This window comes from Protopterus annectens, chromosome 7.part0, assembly GCF_019279795.1.
Source record: "Protopterus annectens isolate FY-2018-M chromosome 7.part0, PAN1.0, whole genome shotgun sequence".
Classification (NCBI taxonomy): domain Eukaryota; kingdom Metazoa; phylum Chordata; order Ceratodontiformes; family Protopteridae; genus Protopterus; species Protopterus annectens.
The window spans coordinates 1,197,913,512-1,197,938,023 of record NC_056739.1 but is presented as its reverse complement, the minus strand read 5'-3'; the positions used below and the strand labels follow the sequence as shown (position 1 = coordinate 1,197,938,023).

Below are 24,512 nucleotides of genomic sequence, written 5' to 3'. Positions count from 1 at the left end.
AATATTTTAAAAATATACACACAGATTCTTAGTTCTAGCGTTTGAATTTGCTTATTCGTGCTCAGCACTTGTTCAGAAATTTTTAGCACTAAATAAGCTGCAAATTACTACAGCACTCACCCTTCCTAATTACCTAGAGGAAAACGGTTTTTGTACTTGCATTCCTCATTGGCTTAAAGAAAAACAGCTGTTACACTCACTTGTCTAGAGGAAAGTAGTTTTCTTCAGGCATGTCCAAGTGTCTGCTGCCAGTGTTCTCTCCTGTCTATCTGATGAATCTGGGCATCTTGGGGCTATGTAGCAATTACCTCATGTACACAGACAACCCTCTCCTCCTACCACCCAACACCTCAACCTGTGAGAGATGCACTTACCTAGCCAAACTGGAGGTAAAGCGCTCTCCAACCAAGACTCAACTTGACAGTCAAGAGAAGGAAACACTTGCACCACACATCATAGTCCCACTAAACCTACACCACCAAAATCCACACACACACTAAAACATTCGCGGAGGCTCTCCATAATAATCTTCTCAAGCATCAGAGACCTCCAAAGCAGAAATGCAAGCAACCTCCTCTTCCCCCAACACAACCCAAATGTGTAGCTCAATTGATGCACCATAAGGGCAGACCTTACCATTTTATTGTAATTGTTTGGAGCACCCAAATTTTTAAATTGTCATTTAACAAACCTGTGCCTTTTGTTTCTTACAACTCTAAGTTTAATTGCTAGAGGGTAATGTGTATTTTACATACATGTAAGAAAGACATTTCAGACTAGCATGCGTAAATGTTAAATATGTAAAATTTACAAGTTTTTATTTTTTTTCAGTCAAGCCTTAGGATTTCTCCACCTTTGCCTTTTGTGCCTCTGTCTGGAATTTCCAGGGATCAAATGAAGCTAGGTGTTGGACCCCGCCTTGATGAACAATCTGTAATGTCTGCTGCGGGCATTTCTCTTCCAAATTTGCCCAAGCGATGGCCTGGGACTTCATCATGGTCTTCCTGGGACTTACTGGAATCACCAGATGAGCCTTTCAGCATTGAGAGAGAAGCCAGATTACACAGGCAAGCAGCTGGTAAGGAAGATTTTAGTGGTCATGTTTAGAGTAGCTGGTGCATGCTGATTTTTGAAGGCTTGATCTTGCAATACTGGCAAAGTGAGAGATTCCATTGATAAAGGCTGTACAGAATTCTGAAATAAGATGGTAATAAGTTATAAGATAGTGCAGAGGCTGTGCTAGTGGGCCAGTCTTTTGCGGTCGTGGGTGTGGTATGACTGCTAGAATTCAGACATCAACTTGCATCTTGGGAAATGTTAGTTGCTTGGCTTAAGTTTGCAGGTAAAGCAATGCTTATTTTTTGTGTGGGAGGTGCATTCTTAGGTAGCTATTTTAAAAATGTTACTCTTTGTACCATAAACTTAACTGCAGATTATTCAGAAAACCAGTATGAATGGATACCACTGAAGTCTCAAGCAGTTACTTCTCACGCTAGCTGTTATGCATGCTTTGGAAGAATTGTGCCTAAAGATGATTAACTTTTTTTCAAGCTGTACACTTCTTGCAAGTCTTGGTCTTCCTGTTATTGCTGTCCTGAGTCCATTTCTTTTATACAAGACTCAGATGTGGAAAACCCTGAAATGTGAGAAAGTAATGCTTCATCAAAAGGCAAAACAGATTTTATTTCAGTTCTTAAATATTTTAAGTTGCATGTGTAGTGATCTGCGAGATACTTTTTTGTACTTCTGTTTTTTTTTCCTGTGTTTCAGCCAAAAAAGTTCCATTTATTTTAGTTTGTTCTGGGGCCTTAGTCTTGTAGCTTTATTTGTAGTTGTGGGAAGATAATTGGCTTCACTTGTATATTGTACTACATTTCTGTATCCATAAATAGAATTACTTGTAAAAGTTAGCTTTTTGTATTTTGAACCCTGTCTGGGGCCTAAATTTGCTGTTCCGACAGAACTTTGAATTACTGTCAGATTTGACCCTTAGTCATTTATTACTGTATTTTTCCATAAACCGTGTTAGTGGTAAGTTTATGCATAGTCTGGTGCTATGGACTCTGGTAGAATTGTAGTAGTGGCAGCATTGTAAATTCTGCTCCAGGGCTGTTGTTTCAGTGCTTTTACAGCTGTTTATATTCCAGTTTTGCTTGCTAGTCTTGTGCTCTTATGTATCTGCTTAAGGTTACATTCTATTTTTTGTTTATTTGGCTAGTGTTTTCCCCTGTTTGTCTTAACTTGGGATCCCACTGAGCAGAAGTTTCGGAAATTCTAACCTACCTGGTGTTATTGACCTCTGTAGCTCAGTCATATGACTGGCTTTGATTGGATCCCTCTTTAGCTAGTCTGCTTCTTGTAGGATAAAATTTTTCACCAACCCTTTTCCTGTTGTGGTTTTAAGGTTTTATCTCTGGTTTTTGCTCCTTACTGTAATTTGACTTCCAGAGTCAGTCCCCTCTTTCATTGCTTTTTGGTTAAGCTGTTTTCGCACCCATTGTTTTCCATAGATCCATAATACTGAGAGTGCCCTCCCAGCAAACCAGTATTGCTGTTGAGTAAACCTTTACTACAAGTTAATTTCCTAGAGCTTCCCATCTGCTTGGGCACAAGGCCTTCTTTAGCTATGTCTAGAATCTCAAGAGCAAACAATGTCCAGAAAAAGAATCCACAAAACACACCAAAATCTGGGCCCCTAATCCACTGCCAGACCAGGAAAGCCAAAATTGTCCAAACAAGGTTAGTTGCAACCGTTTCAAGCCACAGTGGGGATGGTTCTTACCCGTAATGGGTTCTTCACACACAAAAAAAAAAAAGATTGTAAACCACGTTCTAGACCTCAAATTCATGTCTTTGGACCTTTTCCTACAGAATGCGGAGTGGTGATTTATGCTAGTCATATAATGCATCCTTGGATCCTGTGCTGATGCACCTTTTACATATCTGCAAAATGAACAGCACTAGAACTTACTAGGTCTAAGCATTTTAACTTTGCTTGTGACTTAAATGGGGCATGTTTGAGGAACAGGTATGTATCTCTGAGAATCCCCATACTCCTGAATAGGTTTCCCATCCATGTAAAGCAGAGCCCATCCTTAACCTTATTGAAATGCAACCTAGACCAGTGAATGGGAAATAGGAAATACGTCCCTGGTATAGCACCTCTTTGATGGGTAGAGGCAGCTATTAAGTCAATGCTCTAAGCTACACTCCTGAAGTAACCTCTAAGGCACAATCTCATGGAATACATTTGGGTTGCATGGCTAGGTGTATAAAGGCCTGGTGGTGGTTAGCCATGTATACACCTGTGAACTTCAGTTTGTTGCCAAAGAGCTGTCCATCGCTTACACTTTGTCTTAACTGGCACATCGTGAACACAGTAAATGGTAGTTTTTAGTATACAGTGCCATCCCATCAGTCCCCTTTGAGACATGCATATGATGGTGGTTTTGGCTGTATTCTGTATTTTGAGCATTTGCTTTCTGCTAGTGCACTCTGTCATGGATTGTTATGGCCTTTACTTGCAGGCAAAGAAAGGTGCTCAGATGACACTTGATTTTTTTCCTCCTTGCTAGCATTATAGTCATGATGGTAAACCTCTGAGCATAAATCATAGCAGATTTAAATGTGTACCTGCCTGCTTTTCCATCAGGTTGATACCCAATGGGTAATTAAAATGGAGGTTTTCCAACTGAAAATTCTAAGTGATTACAACTGTGGTGTCATTGCTTAAAATTACACTTAATGTGCATACCTCTCAACTGCACAGATTTTCGCGGATTGCCCAGATTTTTGCCACATTCTTGGTGTGTTCCTCCTAAAACATTTTTGGCAAATAGCTGAGGATTGAAGTCCTTCAGTAATGACAAAACATTGAGTTTAAGACACCACATCCTTTAGAAAATTCATGCTAATGTAAAACCTATTATTCTATTAACTTTTTAAGTTTAGAAAAACAGCTATACGGATCTCAGGCACTCCACTAAAATTGACCAAATTGCAAAGAACGTTAAAAATAAAAAGTTTAATGTTAAGTGTACAATTGTAAAAATCCACTTCGTCGAGTGGAACGCACTCAACTTCAGATAAAACAGGTAAACTACAACCATTTCCAAATACAGATGCCCTAATATAGGTTACAAGTAAAATCACATGGGTAACCTAATAATGTAACAGACCATTTAAAGGTGTATATAATTATACTCGCAAATTAAAAAATACCAAAAACGTTATGACAAAATGGTATTTACATATATATATATATATTGTTTTTATATATATATAAAAACAATATTGTATGTGTATATAAAATAAGTAAATGTTAGCTCGGTTACTCATCTGATTACTAAAAATGTAACCTTGAATCACTAAACCATACCGTAGTTGTCGCTTTTACAACCACATTTAAACTAGTTCCCTCATAAAAGCTCACAGCCTGCGAACCACAATAAAAATTAATGTACAATGGATAAACACACCAATGAAAATAATGATGTAAAAAATGTAGTGTAATATCCATAAATAGGTAAACATCCATAAATGAGAGATAAGCTATAAATGCAAAAACATCCATGGCTGGAGCCTACTGCAATACAGTCGAAATTTTTATCTTATTGACCCAAATATTTTTATTATGTATGTTAGATAAGTAAACGTCCATAACTAAAACCTGCTGCAAACAGCTAAATGTCTGTCTTATTAACACTAATGATTTTATCATGTATGTTAAATAGTAAATCCACCGATTATACTGTAGATCGATTCTATATCCTACGTTCTACAATATATACACCTGGAAGATCTAACATAATATAATGTGCATAGTTAACTATGCAATCCGGAGGGTGTATTATATAATATATTATAGAGGAGTGAACATAGAGTATACTAGGACGGCTAGCCTACACAGACATCGCTCCTATGATCGTGCAACACTCTTCTAGTGGTGATTACAGAATATATGCAAGCACTGTCTAACCAAATTTTTTAATCGTAAAGTACACGTTATGGAACTCATCTCGTTGATACCTGGGAATTGGCAAACATCGACTCTCAGTTGCCGAAGGAGTTCACATCTTTCTAGTCTTAAAGACTCAGGTTCACCTCTCCCATCATTCCTCAACTGTTGTAAGACCCTGAACTTGAACTGGTGTCCTGCATACTCACTGATATGTCTGGCTAGTGCGTTTTCAGGTTTATTCTTATTTATACAATATATATGTTCATTCAACCACACACAGCTTCCTATCGGTTTTACCGATATAGAAAGCTGGACAAGTTGTAGACGTAGCTAGGTAAACAACCTGTTTACTTGTACAATCATACCTACCAGACGTAAATTGTTACGTATTTTAAACCTAGCACCCGTATCTATTTATTTACAGGCACGGCACATATTACATTTATACATGCCGTCCCTGTTGCTCATTGGTCTCGAATTGGTCTCCAAGATGCACTTTAAATTACTACCACGCCTAAACACTACCTTAGGTAGCGTTGGGAAAAGTGACCTAAGGTGGCCATCCCTCATTAAAATTTCCCAGTTTTTTTAAGATGATAGCTACTACATCGTGAGAGTCCATACTGAATGTACAAATAAAACTATATGAACTGAAGAGTTGTTTACTCGTCCTTGTCCAAGAACTGACAGTGGAGTTACTACTCAATATTGAAGTATATATACCAGACATCCTCTTATACTGGACTTCATCGATCATTTCATGTAGGAGGGGCACTGGATACCCCCTCTGTATGAAAAAAGATCGTAACAGTGTACATTCATCTACAAAGTCAGAGTCCCTTGATGTCATCCTGGCAGCCCTAACTAGTTGACCCTTCACTACCGATTTTTTTGGTGTGAAGGGTGACAACTAGTTATATTGTAAAAACGCATTAGAGTAAGTGTCTCTACGAAAAATCTTGGAGACATATCCTATTAACATAGTCTTTACTGAGTTCCACGTCCAGATACACAATTTTATCTTTGCTATAGTTGAGCGTGAGCTTCAAGAAGTCATATATAGAGAGTCCGTGCTTGCCAGTTCCCAGGTATTAACGAGATGAGTTCCATAATGTGTATTTTAAGATTAAAAAATTTGGTTAGACAGTAATTGTATATATTCTGTAATCACCACTAGAAGAGTTTTGCACGATCATAGGAGCGATGTCTGTGTAGGCTAGCCGTGCTAGTATACTCTGTTCACTCCTCTATAATATATTATATGATGATACTCCCTCCGGATTGCATAGTTAACTATGCACTTTATATTATGTTAGATCTTCCAGGTGTATATATTGTAGAACGTAGGATATAGAATCGACTTACAGTATAATCGGTGGGTTTACTATTCAACATACATGATAAAATCATTAGTGTTAATAAGATAGACATTTAGCTGTTTGCAGTAGGTTTTAGTTATGGACGTTTACTTATCTAACATACATACATAAAAATATTTGGGTCAATAAGATAGAAATTTCGACTGTTTTGCGGTAGGCTCCAGCCATGGATGTTTTTGCATTTATAGCTTCTCATTTATGGATGTTTACCTATTTATGGATATTGCACTACATTTTTTACGTAGCCGCGGTGGTGGTGCTGCGGTAGTGTTGTCGCCCCACAGTAAGATGCTGTCCAGTTCAATTTTCAGCTAGTGTCCTCTGCGTGGAGACATGCGTGAATGGGTGTACCTTCATTGAAGGTTGTGCATCAGGGCTGGTAACTCGGCACTTAAAAATCAACTATCAATCATTAGCAGACCGGAGTTCCGCTGTGGCGACCCCTAACCGGGAAAAGCCGAAAGACACAAACACTACATTTTTTACATCATTATTTTCATTGGTGTTTATTATCCATTGTACATTAATTCTTATTGTGGTTCGCAGGTTGTATGAGCTTTTACGAGGGAACTAGTTTAAATGTGGTTGTAATAGCAACAACTACGGTATGGTTTAGTGATTCAAGGTTACATTTTTAGTAATCATTAGATGAGTAACCGAGCTAACATTTACTTATTTTATACACACACATACAATATTGAGATATATATGTAAATACCATTTTGTCATAATGTTTTTGGTATTTTTTAATTTGCGAGTATAATTGTATACACCTTTAAATGGTCTCTGTTACATTATTAGGTTACCCATGTGATTTTACTTGTAAGCTATATTTGGGCATCTGTATTTGGAAATGGTTGTCAGTTTACCTGTTTTATCTGAAGAAGTTGAGCGAGTTCCACTCTACAAAGTGGATTTTTACAATTGTACACTTAATATTAAACTTTTTATTATTTTTAACGTTCTTTGCAATTTGGTCGATTTTAGTGGCGTGCCTGGGATCTGTATAGCTGTTTTTCTGTGGTTGGACTATTTTTCCTGGTTTGTTTAACTTTTTAAGTTTGTAAGCGCAACATTTAAAGTCTCTCACTATTTGTCCCCCCATCATTTTTTAGGCTTTGTACAGTTATCTTGCTCTGAGGATGTTCGTGTTACACTGCTGCAGTCATTACACTTGGGTTATCCTGCTGTCAGGCGGTTCCCCAGTCGGCCTGAGTTTCAAAGTCTTGGTCCGGCATCTATTGCTGTCACCTCCTCCCTGACGTCAGTGCGACAGGGGTATATAAGTTGCAGCCGACGCCATTTTCTTCAGTCTTTCTTACCGCGCGGTGCCCGAAGCAAAAGCAGTTCGCAAGTGCCGGTCGGCCGTCTCCTGAGATTTTCATTCTGAATCCAGAACCAAAGTCTTCTACAAAGCTAAGTACCCCATTGGGGAAACTTTTTTACTTGCCTCAGACCGATGTCAGTAAAAGTTGATAACTGTATATCTGAAGTAGTTAACTTCATTTGTGCAGCAACCTATGGGATTCGGATCCAACCTCTGATCTGAGCCGGCAGTTTTCAACAGCTTTAGATCCGAGCTCCAAGCCCCTCCCCTTACCCATAATCCCCTGCCAACCCTGACTGACCTCAGATCTAGTTTGCCGCGGTTATCCAACAGCAGCTTGATCTACAGCTCCAAGCCTTCGAGACTTTTGTGAGGAAAAAAAATGCCTTTTTTCTATCCTGTTTTGTTGGTTGTGTGTGTTTACAGGTCCCTTTTTGTAAAAACCCACTCTAGTTTAACTATATTTTTTGGTCTTTTACCTCCCCCTTCCTTCGTGGTTCTGTTAGGGTTATGTGTGTGTGTTTCTCTCTTTTAGTTAAAATGTCTGTGGCCCCAAAATTGATCTTTTCTAAGTGCACCAAGTGTGGCCATAAGCTGCCCCGGCGGATGGCCACACTGTGTTGTGCCTTGGGGTTGAACACTTGTCTTCTGGTTGCTTCATCTGTGTGGCGTTCAACCCCAGGGCACTCAAGGACCCGGAGGTCCAAGCTGATTCTGGCGGGTCTTCTGACCCCGGATGCGGCTTCTACCTCCGGTCCTCCTGTGGCTCCCGCTCCTGTGCCACTCCTGCTTCCCTCCCCCCGGCTGGGACTCAACCTCCTGCCTTAGGCCCGGAAGAGAGGGAGGCCAGGAAAGAGAAAAGGAGGGAGAAGCACCACAAGCAGCGGGCCAAGGCCTCCGCATCCCCCCCCCCCCCGGCTAAGCGGTCTTCCTCTAGGACTTCTGGGTCTCCATCTCGGATCCGGTCCCTGTGCTTTTCACCAGGTCCTGAGGAGGAGATCTGATCTCCTTCGAAGTCGAGGCGACACTCCCGTCCTGCCTCTGTGGCCTCATAGAGATCAACCCGAAGTCTCAGATGCAGATTTGGACAGGATGATAAGATTCCTCCAGGCCCAACTACAGATGGGAGTGCTCCTGCCCCCCCCCCCTTCCAGGGGGAGCTCGACCCTTTTTTTTTTGCCCCGATAGCTCCTTCTCTGTCCCGCTTCCCGGGTTCGGAGTCTTCGGAGCTGAGCAGCCTTGGAGCCGGGGGTGTGTCGGCGCCGATAGTCTCGGGTACTTCAGCGCCGACACTTCCCTAGAGTCTGTCGGGTCCATTTTCTTCAGATCCGAGCTCTTGGAGCCGAGGGCTGAGCTTCGGATCTGACTGTATCGGTATGCCTTCGGCTCTGTCCAGGTTGGAGCAAACTGGTCTGTCGGATCCGATCGCTTCTGCGCCGGCCCCGATCCGAGGGAGGGTTTGCTTTCGGATCCCAGAGAGAGCAGCTCTCCCTCTGCATTCGATGTGGTGGAGAGGGCCCTGTCGAGAGATTCCAGGCCCCCGGCCCTTGCCACGGCTCCACCCTGCACTCCTTCTCTGGGCCCGACTTCCATCACCCGGCCCCAGGGACAGCCTGCTCTGATGTCCCAGGTCGTTCCTTTGGAACGTGGCTGGTGTAACCTCGGGCAGCCCCCCCCCCCCCCCAAGGAGGTTCCTCACAAGCGAAAGTGCAAAAGGAGGCACCTGGACTCCCCCGAGTCCTTGACTGAGGACATGGATTTGGAGGAGGGGGAAGGCTGCCCAAGATCCACCCCCCGACGATGTCTCATTTGGTGACATCATGATGCTCAGGATAAAGGGGGGGTGGTCTGCCCCAAAGCCTACCTCGGATGAATCCGTGTTCGTGGAGGCGTTTGAAGCAGGCCCGTCTACCTCTTGGGTGTCCCCTCCGGCCGACCCCCTGGTAGATTTGATTACTACCAGGGCGTGGAAGGAGCCGGACACTGGAGCCAGTCCCCAAGCGCCCGGACAAAATTCTTAGCCCACCCTCTGACAAGTCCCACTGGAGGAAGGGTCCCCCTGTAGATGCCATGTTGGTGGCGGCTGCCACCAAGAGGGAACTAACTCAGGAGAGTCCCTCTGTTCATCCCCCGAGCAAGGAGTCTCGGTTGATGGACCATTTAGGGAAGCGGGTCTTTAGTTCGGCTACCTTCTCTGTGAGGTTGCTGAACTACATGGCACATGTGCTTCGGCTGCAGCGGGACCTTATCAGAGTATGCTGTGTCGCCCCCCCCCCCCCCCCCCCGAGTCCATGTCGGCGGAGGACAAACGTTTGCACTCCACCCGGATGGCCACTCTCCGATCCATATCAAACACCTCTATGCAGCTTCTATCCCATGCCATGGAGGGAGCCGCTAGTGCCAGAGGAGCGGGCCTTGTCATGAGGTGTCAGGCCTGGCTCCGGCACTGTGATTTCGCGGAACCCTTTAAGGCGTCTTTCGCTAATGCCCCTTTCGATGGTTCTGCCCTCTGGCAAAACCGTTCGCGATACCCTGGTCCAGAGCCAGAAGGACGGGAAGACGTCTGCTGTCGGAGTCTGCTTCTTTGCTCCCCAAAGGTCCTTCTCCAAGAACCAAAAGGGACAGAAGATGTGGTTCTGCAAGTCGCAATAGTCCCGTCCCGCTCCGGACTCCCAGCCCTTCCGCGGCAGAGGAGGGCAGGGTGGACGCCGCCCTAGAGACAGAGGGCCCCGCGCAACTTTGGATCCAGAGAACCCTTCTCGGACCAACCCACACAACACCCCTGAGGGGTTGCTCGACTGCTCCACTCTGGAGGCAGTCGGGGGGGGGACATTTCTCGAAGCACTTAGCAGCTTGGGAGTCCATCACAACAGACCGCTGGGTGCTTCGCATTATATCCAGAGGATATCAGATTCCCTTTTCTCTTTACCCACGCAGCCCCAGATACCTCCCCGATGTCCCACCTGATCAGAGGGAGGCCGCAGCAACAGAAATCCAACAGTTGCTGAAAAAGAGCCATCCAACACGTCCCCCCAGACCAGTGCGTGTCGGGGTTTTACTCCAGGTTCTTTTTGGTGCCAAAAAAGACGGGGGACTTGAGACCTATCCTCGACCTCTCCTCCCTGAACCTGTCAGTAACCAAAGCGAAGTTCCCCATGATCACCCTTCAATCCATTCTCCCCCTTTTGTGGGAGAACGACTGGATGTGCTCTATAGACCTCAAGGATGCGTACTACCACATTTTGATGGACAGGCGATCCAGAAGGTTCCTCCGCTTCCAGCTTGGAGCCAGTCATTTCCAATTCAGGGTCCTTCCCTTTGGTCTCACCACAGCCGTCAGGGTGTTCACCAAAGTGTTAGCAGTGATTGCGGCCCACCTAAGGCTCCAGGGAACCTACGTCTACTCGTGCCTGGACGACTGGCTCCTGACCGCCCCGACAAGGCATCTACTCTGCACAGCCAGAAACCACTTTTTTCGTCTAGCTCCCCGGCTGGGGATCACTATCAACATAGAGAAGTCGTCTCTTACCCCGACTCAACTATAGACTTCATAGGGGCAAGATTAGACACAAACCAGCTCCTAGCTTTCTTGACCACAGACTGGCTACGAACCCTGAGGCTACATGTGCGGGCCATTCTACATTCTCCAGCTCCTCCGGCGGAATTGGTCCTGAGGGCTCTGGGCTCGATGGCGGCGGCAATAAACCTTTTGCCAATGGTGCTTTTGAACATGAGGGTCTTGCAATGAGCCCTCCAGGTCCAGTGGTCCTTCCTTCGATTTCCTCTGAGCCATCCCATTCCCCTCAGCAGGGCTTGCAAGAGGGCCCTCTTATGGTGGCTCCAATCTCCGAACCTCCAGGAAGGACTCCCCTTTTCTATTGCCCCTCCCCTTGCCACGGTGACCACTGACTCCTCCCACCTCTGGTGGGGGGGGCATTGTTTGGGCAGGACAGTCCAAGGCACGTGGGACCCCACGGAGACCTCTCTGCATATCAATGTCCTAGAGATGAGGGCAGTGCTGTTAGCGTTGCAAGCACTTCAACACCTTCTTGTAGGAACTATTGCGATTCAGTCAATGTCTGTTGTCTGGTACATCAACAAACAGGGGGGAACCAGGTCCTACCCACTCTGTAGAGAGGCCATGAGGGTGTGGGAATGGGTGATCGACACCAACCACTTTCTTATAGTGACGTACATTCCGGGTCGGTCCAACATCCTAGCGGACAGACTGTCGCACCATCCTGTTACCACACGAGTGGTCTCTGAATCCCGAGATAGCGAATCAGATTTTTGCTGAATGGGGTCAACCCTGTTGCGATCTCTTTGCTTCTCCCTCGAACTTATTACAACTACTTCGCTCTCATTTCCCCCTCCGGGGAACCTCCGAGAGACGCTCTGGTGCATGCTTGGCCTCCCGGTCTACTTTATGCTTACCCTCCTCTTCCTCTGATGCTGAAGTTGCTGCAGAAAGCCAGCTGGTTGGGCAGCAGGATAATCCTCATTGCCCCATTCTGGCCTTGTCAACCCTGGTTCCCTTACTTTTGGTCTCATCTGGTGAATCCCCCTTGGATTCTGGATCCCCGTCAGGATCCAATATCCCACCCCCTAGATCTCCCAGTCCCGAATCTGGACAATCTCAAGCTCACAGCTTGGCTGCTCCAGTTCCACTCGTAGCTTGGACTCCCGGTATCTCTTCCCCAGTTAAAACTATTCTAGTGGCAGCGCACAAGCCTTCTACTAGAAAGGTCTATAGTAGCAAATGGAAACATTTCTCCATTTGGGTGGAACGTCGAAATTTGGATCCTTTCACAACTCCTTTGCCAGCGGTATTAGACTTCCTGTCAGGGTTGTTTAATCAGAGGGCTAGCTCCTCCACAGTCAAGGTTCAACTAGCAGCTATTTCTCATTATCACGTGGGAAATGAACTGGGCCCTTTGATCACCACGAAATTGTGTAAGACGTTTTTAAAGGGCACCTTTCTGCTCAGACCTCCAGTGAAGGATGTAGTCCCTCCTTGGGATTTAACACTGGTGCTTCAGGCCTTAACAGCTCCCCCGTTTGAGCCTGCAGCTTCAGTAGATCTTAAATTCTTGTCATGGAAAACTGCCTTTCTTGTCGCTATCACCTCTGCTCGAAGGGTCTCTGAACTACAGGCCCTCTGTGTAAAACCCCCATATTTGACTTCACAAGGATAGAGTTTACCTCAGGACCAATCCCTCCTTTCTTCCCAAGATCGCCTCTGAATCGAATATTAACCAGTCCAACCTACCAGTCTTCTTCCCTAATTACCAAAACAAAGGGGAATATAAATTGCACTCACTGGATGTGCATAGACAACTTTGCTTCTACATCCACAGGGCATCTGGTCATAGGCACTCTGACCAGTTGTTCGTCTCCTTTGCCAAATTTAACTTGGTTAAATCTGTGTCTAAAGTCACGCTGTCTAGATGGATCTCGCAGTGTACCCTTTTATCATATGAAAGTTCTGGCAGGCCCGCACCTCAGGGAGTCCATGCCCACTCTACTCTGTCTACCTCTGCAGCTTTTAGAGCTAGAGTCTCTTTGGATGATATTTGTTCAGCAGCCACTTGGGCCTCATCTCATACCTTTATCAATCACTATCAATTGGACATTATCTCCAGAGGGAGAGCATCCTTTGGCTCTGCAGTGCTCCGAAACATCCTTCCATGAAGGCCGCCCGAGGTTCAGGTAGCTGGGAACTCTGTCCCATAGGTTGCTGCACAAATGAAGTTAACTACTACTGATTAAGAAGTTATGTACTCACCATAACGTTCCATCTGAGTAGGTAAACTTCATTTGTCAGCAACCGTCCCTCCCTCCTGCCCCCTCACTTATGAATGTTTTCATACTCTGGTCCATGGGTGTTACCCACTTGTCTTGGAAGTATTAGTCTTCGGGCAGTATCTGCTTTTGGGCAAACTTGATCTGAGGTCAGTCAGGGTTGGCAGGGGATTATGGGTAGGGGAGGAGCTTGGAGCTCGGATCTAAAGCTGTTGAAAACTGCCTGCTCGGATCCAAGGTCTGATCTGAATCCCATAGGTTGCTGATAAATGAAGTTTACCTACTCAGATGGAATGTTATGGTGAGTACCTAACTTATTCTTGTGGGAAGCAAATACCTCATAATGATTTCCATTCCTATTGTATCCCATGCCTAGGCCCAGACCACGACGTCACTGGTTGTCTGTTTTGTGCTAGGTTTAACAAGCGCACTATTAAACGTCGATTTGATTTTGCCGGACATTATTTTGGTAGAAAATTCAATTATACTATGCCGTCGGAATTTCCGACGACCGGAATACACAAAAAGCGCAAAGACACGAATAGGCATCCGAGGCCTAAAACTGATGAAGCCTCTTCTAGGCCAGTCGCCGGTTCTCTGGTTTTCAGCGAGGTGCCTTCGCAGCCCCTGACTACCGCTTCTGTAGAACCACAGGCCACCCCTGACTCCCACGTGGAGATGGCTAGGCCTTCGGATGCACAAGTTATTCAGCCTAGTGAGACTAACCTTTCAGAGGGATCCGGACTAGCTGAGCAACCCACAGCTTCAGAGGGTGTCTTCAGACCTACTCAGTTGAGCATTAAACCCTCAGCTAAGTCTAAGCCTTTAAAATCAAAGAAACAAATGCAGCATTCTCCAGGGCAGGTCTCCATGCCTAAGAAACAAATGCTCAAAATGGCCGAAGACCTAATTACTCTAATCAGGGGGTCCCATCCCCCTCCTGATAAAAGGCCTAGACAGGATGCAGACTGACTCATCCGACCAGGTGTCCATCTCTTCTGATTTATCCTCAGACCTAGGATACTCTTTACCCCCTTATGAGGATTCTGATGCTGAGGAATCAATTCCATCAGCCTCACCGCCTGAGGACTACTCCTTTGGGGAAAACCCTACAATACCATGAGGGAGCATTTCCACTGGGAAGGCCAGGATTACTCAGAATCCAAGAAAAGGCTCAGACTTCCTTTTATTACCTCAGCACAGACCCCTTGCTATTCCGTCAGTGTTAGATATTGTGGATGATGTGTATACTGAATCCAGCTTAAATCCTGATTCCTTACCTCCAGCCCCTGTTAAACCTGATGGATACTACAGAGTCCCTGACTCATATATTTCTGTATAAAAGCCTTGTAGCTGACCCTGAAACTATTTATCAGGGACCCAAAGGAGTTAAGGCCTCATCAGCCAAGAATCCAGTTCCCTCTGACAGATTCCAGAGCATTAGACAGATGGGGGAAATAAGTATATAGTCTGCAACTTTAGCAATGAGAGCCTTAAATTGCCAATTTCACATGCTAAAATATCAGCAATTGTTACTGTCTTAGTTAAAACAGAAATTGTATCCAGAATCAAATCCTCCTAATTTTAAAGAAATGCAGGATTTATTGCATGCAGCTGAACAAGTGGGAAAGCATACTTTGCAATGTGGTTTTGATTCTATGGAGGCCTCCTGCAGAGCAGCAGTTATAGGCTCTGTCATTAGAAGACATACTTGGTTAAAAGAACATACGTTGCCAAATCATGTTAAAACAAAATTATTGGATGCACCTTTGCAGCAGGGATGCGCTGTTTGGAGTTAAGGCAGAAGAGGTATTAAAGAAAATGGAGGATAAGGCAAAATCTATGCAAACTGTGAAGGATTTCTTACAGGTTCAGCCTCCTAGATTTAGTAGAAACTGGCCAACTAAAAATTGGTCCTTTCCAATTAGACGGACCTCAAAGGGGAAGATACAGACGTCCAAGAGGTAGAGGTCAAACACAAGGTCCTTATAGGCCTCGACAATGGGTTGCATCAGGCCAGAAAGAAGAGGAAGACTGGCCCCAACCATATAAAAAGCAGCTCCAATGACTTCCCACTACAGCTGCCAAACAAATCCCTCTTGGCAGCCCCCTTGGGAGGAAAACTGGCACTCTTCTACCACAATTGGCAAATGATCACCAAAGACAAATGGGTTCTCAACATTGTATTTCAAGGTTAGTCTCCATTTTCGCACTCTGCCAAGGTTAAAAGGAATGCCAAATCTGCCACCAAATCAATGGGCAGAGGCTCAAAAACAAATTACAGCACTCATGGATATGAGAGCTATTCAAAAGGTACCATCACAGGAGCAAGGACAAGGATTTTACTCGAGACTCTTTCTGGTACCCAGAAAGGACAAAGCCTGGAGGCCCATTCTGGATCTTTCATCTCTAAACACTTACCTGGATGTTCTGAAATTCAAAATGTTGACATTACAGCAGCTTCTTCCCATGCTGGGCAAGAAAGATTGGCTCGTGACTTTGGACCTCAAGGAGGCATACCTGCATGTCCCTATCAGACAAAACTGCAGAAGATACCTCAGATTCATAGCTGGTTCAATGCACTACCAATTCTCTGCACTGCCCTTTGGCTTATCTACTGCGTCCAGGATCTTCACAAAGTGCCTGGCACCAGTAATTGCATTTTGCAGACAGAAAGGAATTCAAATTTATCTGTACCTGGACGACTGCCTGATACAAGCAGAGAGCAAGGACATTCTTCTGAAGCATCTGGCGTTTGTAAAAAAGTTACTAAGTTGCCTGAGGTGCACAGTAAATGAAAAGAAATCAAAACTAGCGCCCTCACAAGAGATTATATTCCTCGGTGCCAGCTTGAACACAACGGCCCAGATGGCATATCTCACACCAGACAAGCAAAGACAACTGACTCAATACTTTCAATTGATGGCAACAAAGACCCAACTCCCTGCAAGAAAAATTCTGCAGGCCTTGGGTTACATGGCATCCTGCAAACTAATTCCATATGCCAAACTGCATATGAGGAAACTACAGTGGTACCTAAAGAATGTATGGTCTCAACACTGTCAGTTTGGAAACAGTTATACCACTAATCCTTTGCCTTCAACAGGAGTTTCAATGGTGGGCTCAAGCTTGTCACTTCAACAAGGGACAGCCTTTTACACAACCCACAGCCAGGCAAGCACTGACAACAGATGCATCGGATTATGCCTGGGGAGCACACATGGCAGGCAAATGTATTCAGGGAACATGGCCCACAGAACAAAGGCATCTTCACATCAATCAAAAAGATGCTAGCTGTACAAAATGCCCTTATAGCTTTCAAGGACCTGCTGCATCCGGGACAACTACTGACAGACACCACAGTTGTGGTACATAAATAAGCAAGGGGGCACTCACTCCTACCCCCTATGAAGACAAGCCATGACCTTGTGGAACACAGCGATAAACCTTCAAGTTCATCTGCAAACACAATTCCTGCCAGGAGGGAAAAACACACTGGCAGACTTAAGCAGAAACATCATGGATCCCCACGAATGGGAATTGAATCCACAAATATTCAGAATAACACAGAAATGGTGGAGCCCGGACATAGATCTGTTTGCATCCCCAATAAACTGCCAGCTACAAAAAGTCTGCACAAGGAGTTACCATCCACAAGCATGGAAAGTGGATGCCCTCATTCATCTGGGAGAACCTACAAGTATATGCTTTCCCACCACTACCTCTCCTGCCAAAGGTACTCATAAAAGCCAGGCAAGAAGAACCAAAGATGATCCTGATTGCACCAGACTGGCCATGCCAGCACTGGTACCCAATCTTAAGGAGCTTAGCACAAGAACCACCCTGGATTTTTGCCTCAAATCCCACATCTGCTGACCCAGCACAACAATCAAATACTACACAGCAGCTAAAGACCTTAAACCTAGCTGCATGGAAGATTCCTTAGTCAAGCAAGCAATGCCTCTCTCCAAAGCTGTTATGGATGTCATTCTGGAGGCCAGAAGGCCAAGTACCAGGAAAGCCTATTAGGATAAATGGTAGAGATTCTGTGCCTGGAACCAAGCTCACAGCCTTGACCCTCTTGTCCCAAACATTCCTCAGATACTACAATACTTAACTGAGATGCTGGACAAAGGCCTCTCCTCCTCATCCATCAAGATCCACGCCTGTGCCATCTCTGCTCATTACAACACAGATTCACCAATTATCTCTAATCATTTGTTAAAACAGTACCTCAGAGGGGCTAAAAACATAAGACCACCCCGTAGAGCACCTATTCCAACTTGGGAACTCAACTTTGTTTTGGAAAAACTAACTTTACCTCCTTTTGAGCCAGCTAACACAGCAGAATTAAAATGCATCTCTTGGAAAACTGCTCTGCTCCTGGCAAATAACATCAGCACAAAGAGTTTCAGAATTACAGGCACTAATGGCAGTGGAACCTTTCCTCATTTTCCACCAGGACAGGGTGTCTTTAAGAACTAACCCTACGTTTATGCCAAAGGTGGTATCCAGTGTGGCTCTAAACCAAACTATTCACCTGCCAACTTTTTATCCTAAACTACAGAATAAAGGGGAGGGACTACTGCACTCTTTGGACATTCACAGGCAGTTACGCTTCTACTTGGACAAAAACAAAGCTTTCAGAAAATCTGAGCACTTATTGGTAGCATATGCTGCAGGAGCACAGGGAAAAGCCATTTCAAAACAGACCATTTCAAAATGGATAGGACACTGTATACGTTTCTGCTACACATACCATGGAAAACCTGTACCTAGCAGCATTAGATCTCACTCCACCAGGGCAACAGCCACTTCAACTGCCTACCTCAGGGGAGTACCTTCCAAGAATATTTTGGAAGCAGCAACTTGGAGTTCTGTACATACCTTCACCAAGCATTACCATCTGCCTCTATACTCTAAATCCAGAGCTGGCTTCGCCACTGCAGTGCTGCAGGGCCTTATAGCCACTCCTAATGCCTTATAGAACCAGCCACCCTACCTCAGCTTTGGGATTCTACCCAAGTGTAATGACTGCAGCAGTGTAACACTATGAACATAGTACAGTTTTGTACCTACCATAAATGTAGATGTTGTAGTGTATACACTGCTGCAGTCCAGGTTACCCTCTCTCCTTCTCTTACTTGCTGGTACGTACCTATGTCTTCTACCCTTACTACCTATGGGGAGTTTGCTGGTAGCTCTAAGCTATTTTTTGCTTATTTATGTTTTATTAGCAATTGGAATTGCCTACCTATTTAGAGGCACCTGACATCTGGGGCAAGAAAAACTGAAGAAAATGGCGTCTGCTGCATCTTGTATACCCCTGTCACACTGACGTCAGGGAGGAGGTGACAGCAACCGACGCCGGACCAAGACTTTGGAACTCAGGCCGACTGGGGAACCGCCTGACAGCAGGATAACCCACGTGTAATGACTGCAGCAATGTATACACTCTAACATCTACACTTATGGTAGGTACAAAACTGTACTTTGAGAGGTATGCTACTGTGTTGTAGGATTTTAGCTGATAATTTATGCACTTTTTGGGTTACTGTTGTATGTTTAGCCTTTTTATTCCGTCTGTACTGGAACTAATTTTCTTGAACCCCTCCTTTAAACGCACTTGGCTTTGAAGGGTAAACCTTTACCAGCTACATAAAATGAAAAGTTTAAGGAAATGCACACACTAGCTTTCGTACATTTGACGTACAGGTAGCAGGTTCATTCCAAATACATTTACAAGCATTAACCTTTTACGCAGTCATGCTCTACTTTAATTGTGGCTTGGACTGCTTGTACATAACAATAGCTTGTTCCCTGGACTTTTCAGGCAATACTTGGTCTAGTGCAGTTTGGAGGAGGAGCGGACTTTAAAAATAAATTAACAGGATTTTTCCAGTTTGGTATGTTTAAAATGTAATTTTTCCTGAGACTGCTGTTTTAATGTTAGTCTGTTCATTATGGGCTTTGTAGCGAAAATGATCTTGTGCAGGAATTCACAATATCCAAACATTCAGTGAGGTTTTGAACTGTACTGCCTTTAAAATGCGGGCCCAGTACCTTTTGTGTAGGTTTGGGAAGAATGATGCGACATCTGGCCTGCTTTAATGGCCTGGCACCTTTGCAATTTATAGAGGTCCACTGTAAAAGATAAATGATATTGTTTTCTATTGCACTGTTTGTGAAGTCTGGTTAGAAAAGTTGACAGCACAGCTCTTGCCCTGTGTTTCGTTCAGTTATGAAACTGAATTTTGCATTCCACTCATAAGTCATCTTCACAGTTGCCTGTCAGCTAGGCCATTATCCAAGCAGCCCTGAAGGTGTTTTATTCTTTGCACCTCATTTCCTATTAAACTCCTTGGTAGGTTGTACAGGTTTGAAATTTAGCTACTTTAGCCTTGTAGCAGCCTTGGTAAGTGTTACTCCCTCAGTGCAAGACCCATCAATCCATGCATATTTGCATCTGTTCTCCCATTGCATTGCTTATGCAGTACTTGTGTTTACCAGCCAGTCTGCTGGCTGTTCAGCTTCTGTAGGATGTCCGTCATGCAGTTGTGAAACTGGTTGCCTTCTCTTCACCAGGACTAGCTAGTTAGCCTTGGCTGCTTACTCCAGCCTTCCCCATCTGGCTTCTCCAGTACCTACCTCAAGACAGGAATTACAGAAAGGAAATGGTGATGGAAGATGGCAACCAGGGCAAGACCTTTTTGCACCAGGGCATGCCCAGTTTAAGCCACACATTAATTCAAAATATGTATGGTCAGAAGTACATTTTTCTTCCATCCTTCCTCCTGGAGGAAGGGGATGGATGTGTGGACACTCTCCTTAAATTTTTACCATATACCTTTTAAACACCGCAAACTAACATGCAGTCAGCATAAATGCAGATTACTGTCCACCGTCATCACAACTATGGGTTTTGATAAACTGCATAAGATGTTCATCACCTAAACATGAGTAGGCACTAGCATAAAGAATTAAAACTACAGAAGTAGTAACTTTATCACAACTGTAATGTGTTTGGCAAAATCTCAGCGAGATTGATCCCAGGAATATAATTCATGCCTGCTGTCCACATTACCCTTTCTGCTTTCTGTCTTCATAGAGTAGGTTTGACGCTGAACTAGCAAATCAGTGTTATACCAGTTGGTTATAGCATTAAGTCATAGGAACTAAATCTAGACAATTCTACTGTTACTGGTGTGTAATAAATTTGAAATACAACATTGTGACGTGCATATGGGAGCACCAACATTCTTCTGCCCAAATACCAAACAGGATTTTGTCTGACAAACCAGCTGCCTAGGATCAAATAGTCATGGACTGTTGTGAGGCCCTAAAAAGGCAGGGTCCAGGCTGACCACCAGTGGCCACAAAATGTAGGGACAGGAAGAATTTACAACTATAAGTGGATCATATGCAACACCAGAATTACTCAACAGTCCCTAATCTGCAGAGAATTGGGTCTGAATTCCTAGGAGTATTCCCAGAAGGATGGCTCCTGCTCTTGGGGTGGGGGTGCAAGATGAATCTTTAAGACAAGAATGGCATATTGGCAAGGCAGACAGTCCCATTAATTTATCTATCTTAGTTTCCATGAACAGCATCTCAACCATGAAACTGGTGTGGAGGAAATAAAATGAATATTGAGTGCCATCAGTATGGAAATAATTCGTATTAGCAAGCTGTGAACCAAAGCTCTGTTAGTCTTGCCCACAGAAAAATTCTCAACATAATTGTTTCACATTTTAATATTTAGAAAATCATTATTTTTCTGTGGAACTTTTGACAAAGATTAAAATCCAGTGCAGTGTACTTGTTTAAGGTTTTTTTTAGGGGGGGAACATTCACAGCAAGCAGTTTCCTCAAATCTGGCAATGCTACTCTGGTACATACTGGACAGGCATTAAGTGTGAAGATCATTTGGGGGCAGTGGCAGTAGCAGAGTTAGATTTAAGACTTTGAAGACGTGACATGTATTTAATCCACTGCACTGCCTGACTTAGTACTGTAATTCTCTTAGAAAGTTAACCAAAAGTGATTTTGCATCTGCGTGCATTTCTGAAAAAGCATAACTGATTATTCTGCAGACATTTACTAGTTATTGTGAAATGCTGCAGTGGGCACAGCAAAAAAGGAGGCAAACTTGACATTTTATATCAGCAATAGTTGAGCTAGTCCCCACAAAGTAGCAGAGTAGCACTTCTCGAGCATTCAATGTACATTATAGTGAATGCACTATCAGTTAAATCCTAGGAAAGGTGAAAAATATTCAATGCAGTGCACTAGCAAGTAAACTAACATGAAACCGATCTTTATGGCAGTAATATATTCAGGCTTCTTAGTATCGTAATTCCTTTAGGAAAGTAGTAAAACAAGCTGATGTTTATCTCCATTCCTTACTGATAGGTGTCTGTTCCGTCCTCAGAAAAGAGTTGGCCGTTATAACAAGCTCGCACCAGCCAAAAAACTTTCAAGCTAAGCTTTTATCCATAGTGCCCCTCTCCCTATTACCTCAGCTCTCATTTGCTGCATACGAAACAAGACGCATAAGGCCAGCTCTCGGCTAAGTCAGTTAAAATTTGTCCTCCCTGATCATGATTGCTCCAATTTCTACAGCAATGGCATCGACCCACCTTTCGGCACCAAAAATAGTTGTCCCAGATCCGGTCACTTCTCTTCCCTTCCTGTACTTCATATTGGTCTTTCAACCACTGTGCCGAAAGGTGGCATCACTCCCTGGACCAGATATTCCCCCTTGATGGACCCATTTGTTGGCCAGCAATACAGCCCCTTTTTAGAGTGGGGATGTCCACCATCTCCTCCAAGAGTCTTTCAGAATTTGACATAGTAAGGCTCATGGATCAACTCTTGGCAGTCAGAGGAATATCAACTCTATCCAAGCCCTCCTTCCCATCTGGAGCTGAGGGATCTTCTCAAAGGACTCCTCAATATTTTCTCTGACCTCCTTGCAGATTTTGGAGTATTTGTCACCGCCAACTCCTGTTCCAGCTTCGGTACCGGTATATCTTACCACGGTACCGGAGCCTACCTTTTGGCCTTAGATTCTCCCAGAGCAGAGTCATCCTCAGGACAAACTGGTCTGTTGGCAGTGTTCCCTGGTACACTCCTTTTTGCACATCTGCCACGGTTCTGGTTGCCTTGACAGCAGTCTCCTCCCGTGGCTCCCTCCTTGGCAGTAGGTTCTTTGGAGCAGGGCGTGACCCCAGTCCCAGGGTTCTTTCTCTGTTCTGGGCTCCCACCCCTCTTTGGGAGGACCTGCTTTCCAGGTAATGGATAGGGTAGTGGCCTCTACAGCCTCTTAGTCTGTCCCCCTGGTGCCGGAGATGCACTTTCCCGTCCTCTGAGCCACAGCTGATGCAGCCCACTACTCATGGACACCGGGCTCAGGAACCTCAAGACAGCCTTCAAGATGCTCCCGTCGAGGTCCCTCGCAAGAGATTGTGCAGAGGAAGCATGTGGATTCCCCAGAGGAATCTGACAGAAGGTGCGGACTATGATGAGGGAGAAGTCTCCACGGTCACCCCTTGACTGTCTTTTGCAGACATCTTAGAAGTCCTGAAGCAGTGGGGTGACGAAGTCAACCACCCTTTCCTCCAAGTCCGTATTCTTGCAGGCTTTCCGGGCCTGGCCCTCTACCTCCTGTGTCCCTGCCTGCAGATGACCTTGTACAGTGCACGTGGAAGAGTCCTGATACCATTGAATCCTCTGGAGGCCAGACAGAATTCTTTCCCCTCCAGAGAACAACCCACACTGGTCCAAGGGCCTTTTGGTAGATGCTGTGGTTGTGGCAGCGGCCACTAAAGAACTCTGCAAGAAGAGTACTACTGTCCATACCCCAAACGGGGAGTCTCAGGCGATAGACTTGAGAAGTGGGTGTATTCAGTGACCTTTGCTATCTGGTTCCTGAATTATCTGGCACACTTTACTCTGCTTCAGAGACCTGATTTCAGAACTCTCAGAAACCCTGGCAAGAGCATTCTGAGATACAGGACAAAGTTGCCTCACAACTTGCAACCCTGGAGTCCTTCTCATTTGTCCATGAGATTTATTTCCCACTTGACTGAAGGGGTGGCAGGAGCATTGGGTGCAGGCGTTGGTACCAGACGTCATGCTTGGATGCTTCTGTGACTTTGCAGATCCTTTTACGTTTTCCGTTATGCCCCCATAGAGGCCACCTCTCTTTTTGGCCTTAAGGTAAAAGACACTAGCCAGGTGTGAGAAGGACAGTAAGACCTTGTCTGCCATACGTGTATGTTTTTCCACACACAAACTATCCTTTTCCAGGAGTCAGAGGAGTGGAAAGATGTACAGAAAATACCAAGGTCCTTTCCGGGATGCACGTGGCGAGTTTTCTCCAAGGGTAGGAGGAGGAACTCTGCTGGAAGATGCCCCTTCAGAGGCAGAGGGGGTCCACGTAACCAGGGGTCAAGAGATTATCTCTGGATAGCCCTCTCAGCGCTCCTGAAGAGCAGCCCGATTGCTTGCCTCGGGAAGAAGTCGGAGGTTGTTTTTCTCTGCATCACCTTGCCTGGCAACAAATAACCGCATACTCTTGGGTGCAGATATTTTCTCTAGACCTTTAAGGCACATTCCTGACGTACCACCCAGTCAGTGAATCAGCAGCTTTAGAAATCCAAAAGCTGCTTCAAGAGAGTGTCGTCCAAACAGTCCCTCCAGACCAAATAGAATCCGGTTTTTACTCTAGGTTCTTTTTAGTGCCAAAGAAAACTGGACTGGAGGCAGTCTGGACCTTAGCATTCTAAACAAATTTGTTCAAGCGCAATTCTGGATGGTCAAGGTACCGTCTATACTCTCCTTCCTGGGTAAAGACAATTGGATGTGCTGTGTAGATCTTCAGCGTGCATATTACCACATAAAAATGGACAAGCACTTCAGAAGATTTCTCCGCTTCTGGGTGGGAGCCAATCACTACCAGTTCTGAGCACTGCCCTTCGGTCTTGCCAAAGCCCCCCAGTGTGTTCACCAAATGCATAGAAGTGTTAATAGCTCACTTGAG

The 24,512-nt window shown here is 44.8% G+C and overlaps 1 protein-coding gene across 2 annotated transcripts in view; it reads left to right on the top strand.

The window, feature by feature from the left end:
* CPEB1 (cytoplasmic polyadenylation element binding protein 1) overlaps positions 1-24,512 on the top strand; it is a 2,007,200-nt gene that overhangs the window by 360,098 nt on the left and 1,622,590 nt on the right. For both annotated transcript variants that reach the window (XM_044077812.1, XM_044077811.1), the window contains exon 4: positions 832-1,078. In XM_044077812.1, coding sequence (XP_043933747.1) covers positions 832-1,078 — 247 coding nt within the window. The remainder of the gene's footprint in view (positions 1-831; positions 1,079-24,512) is intronic.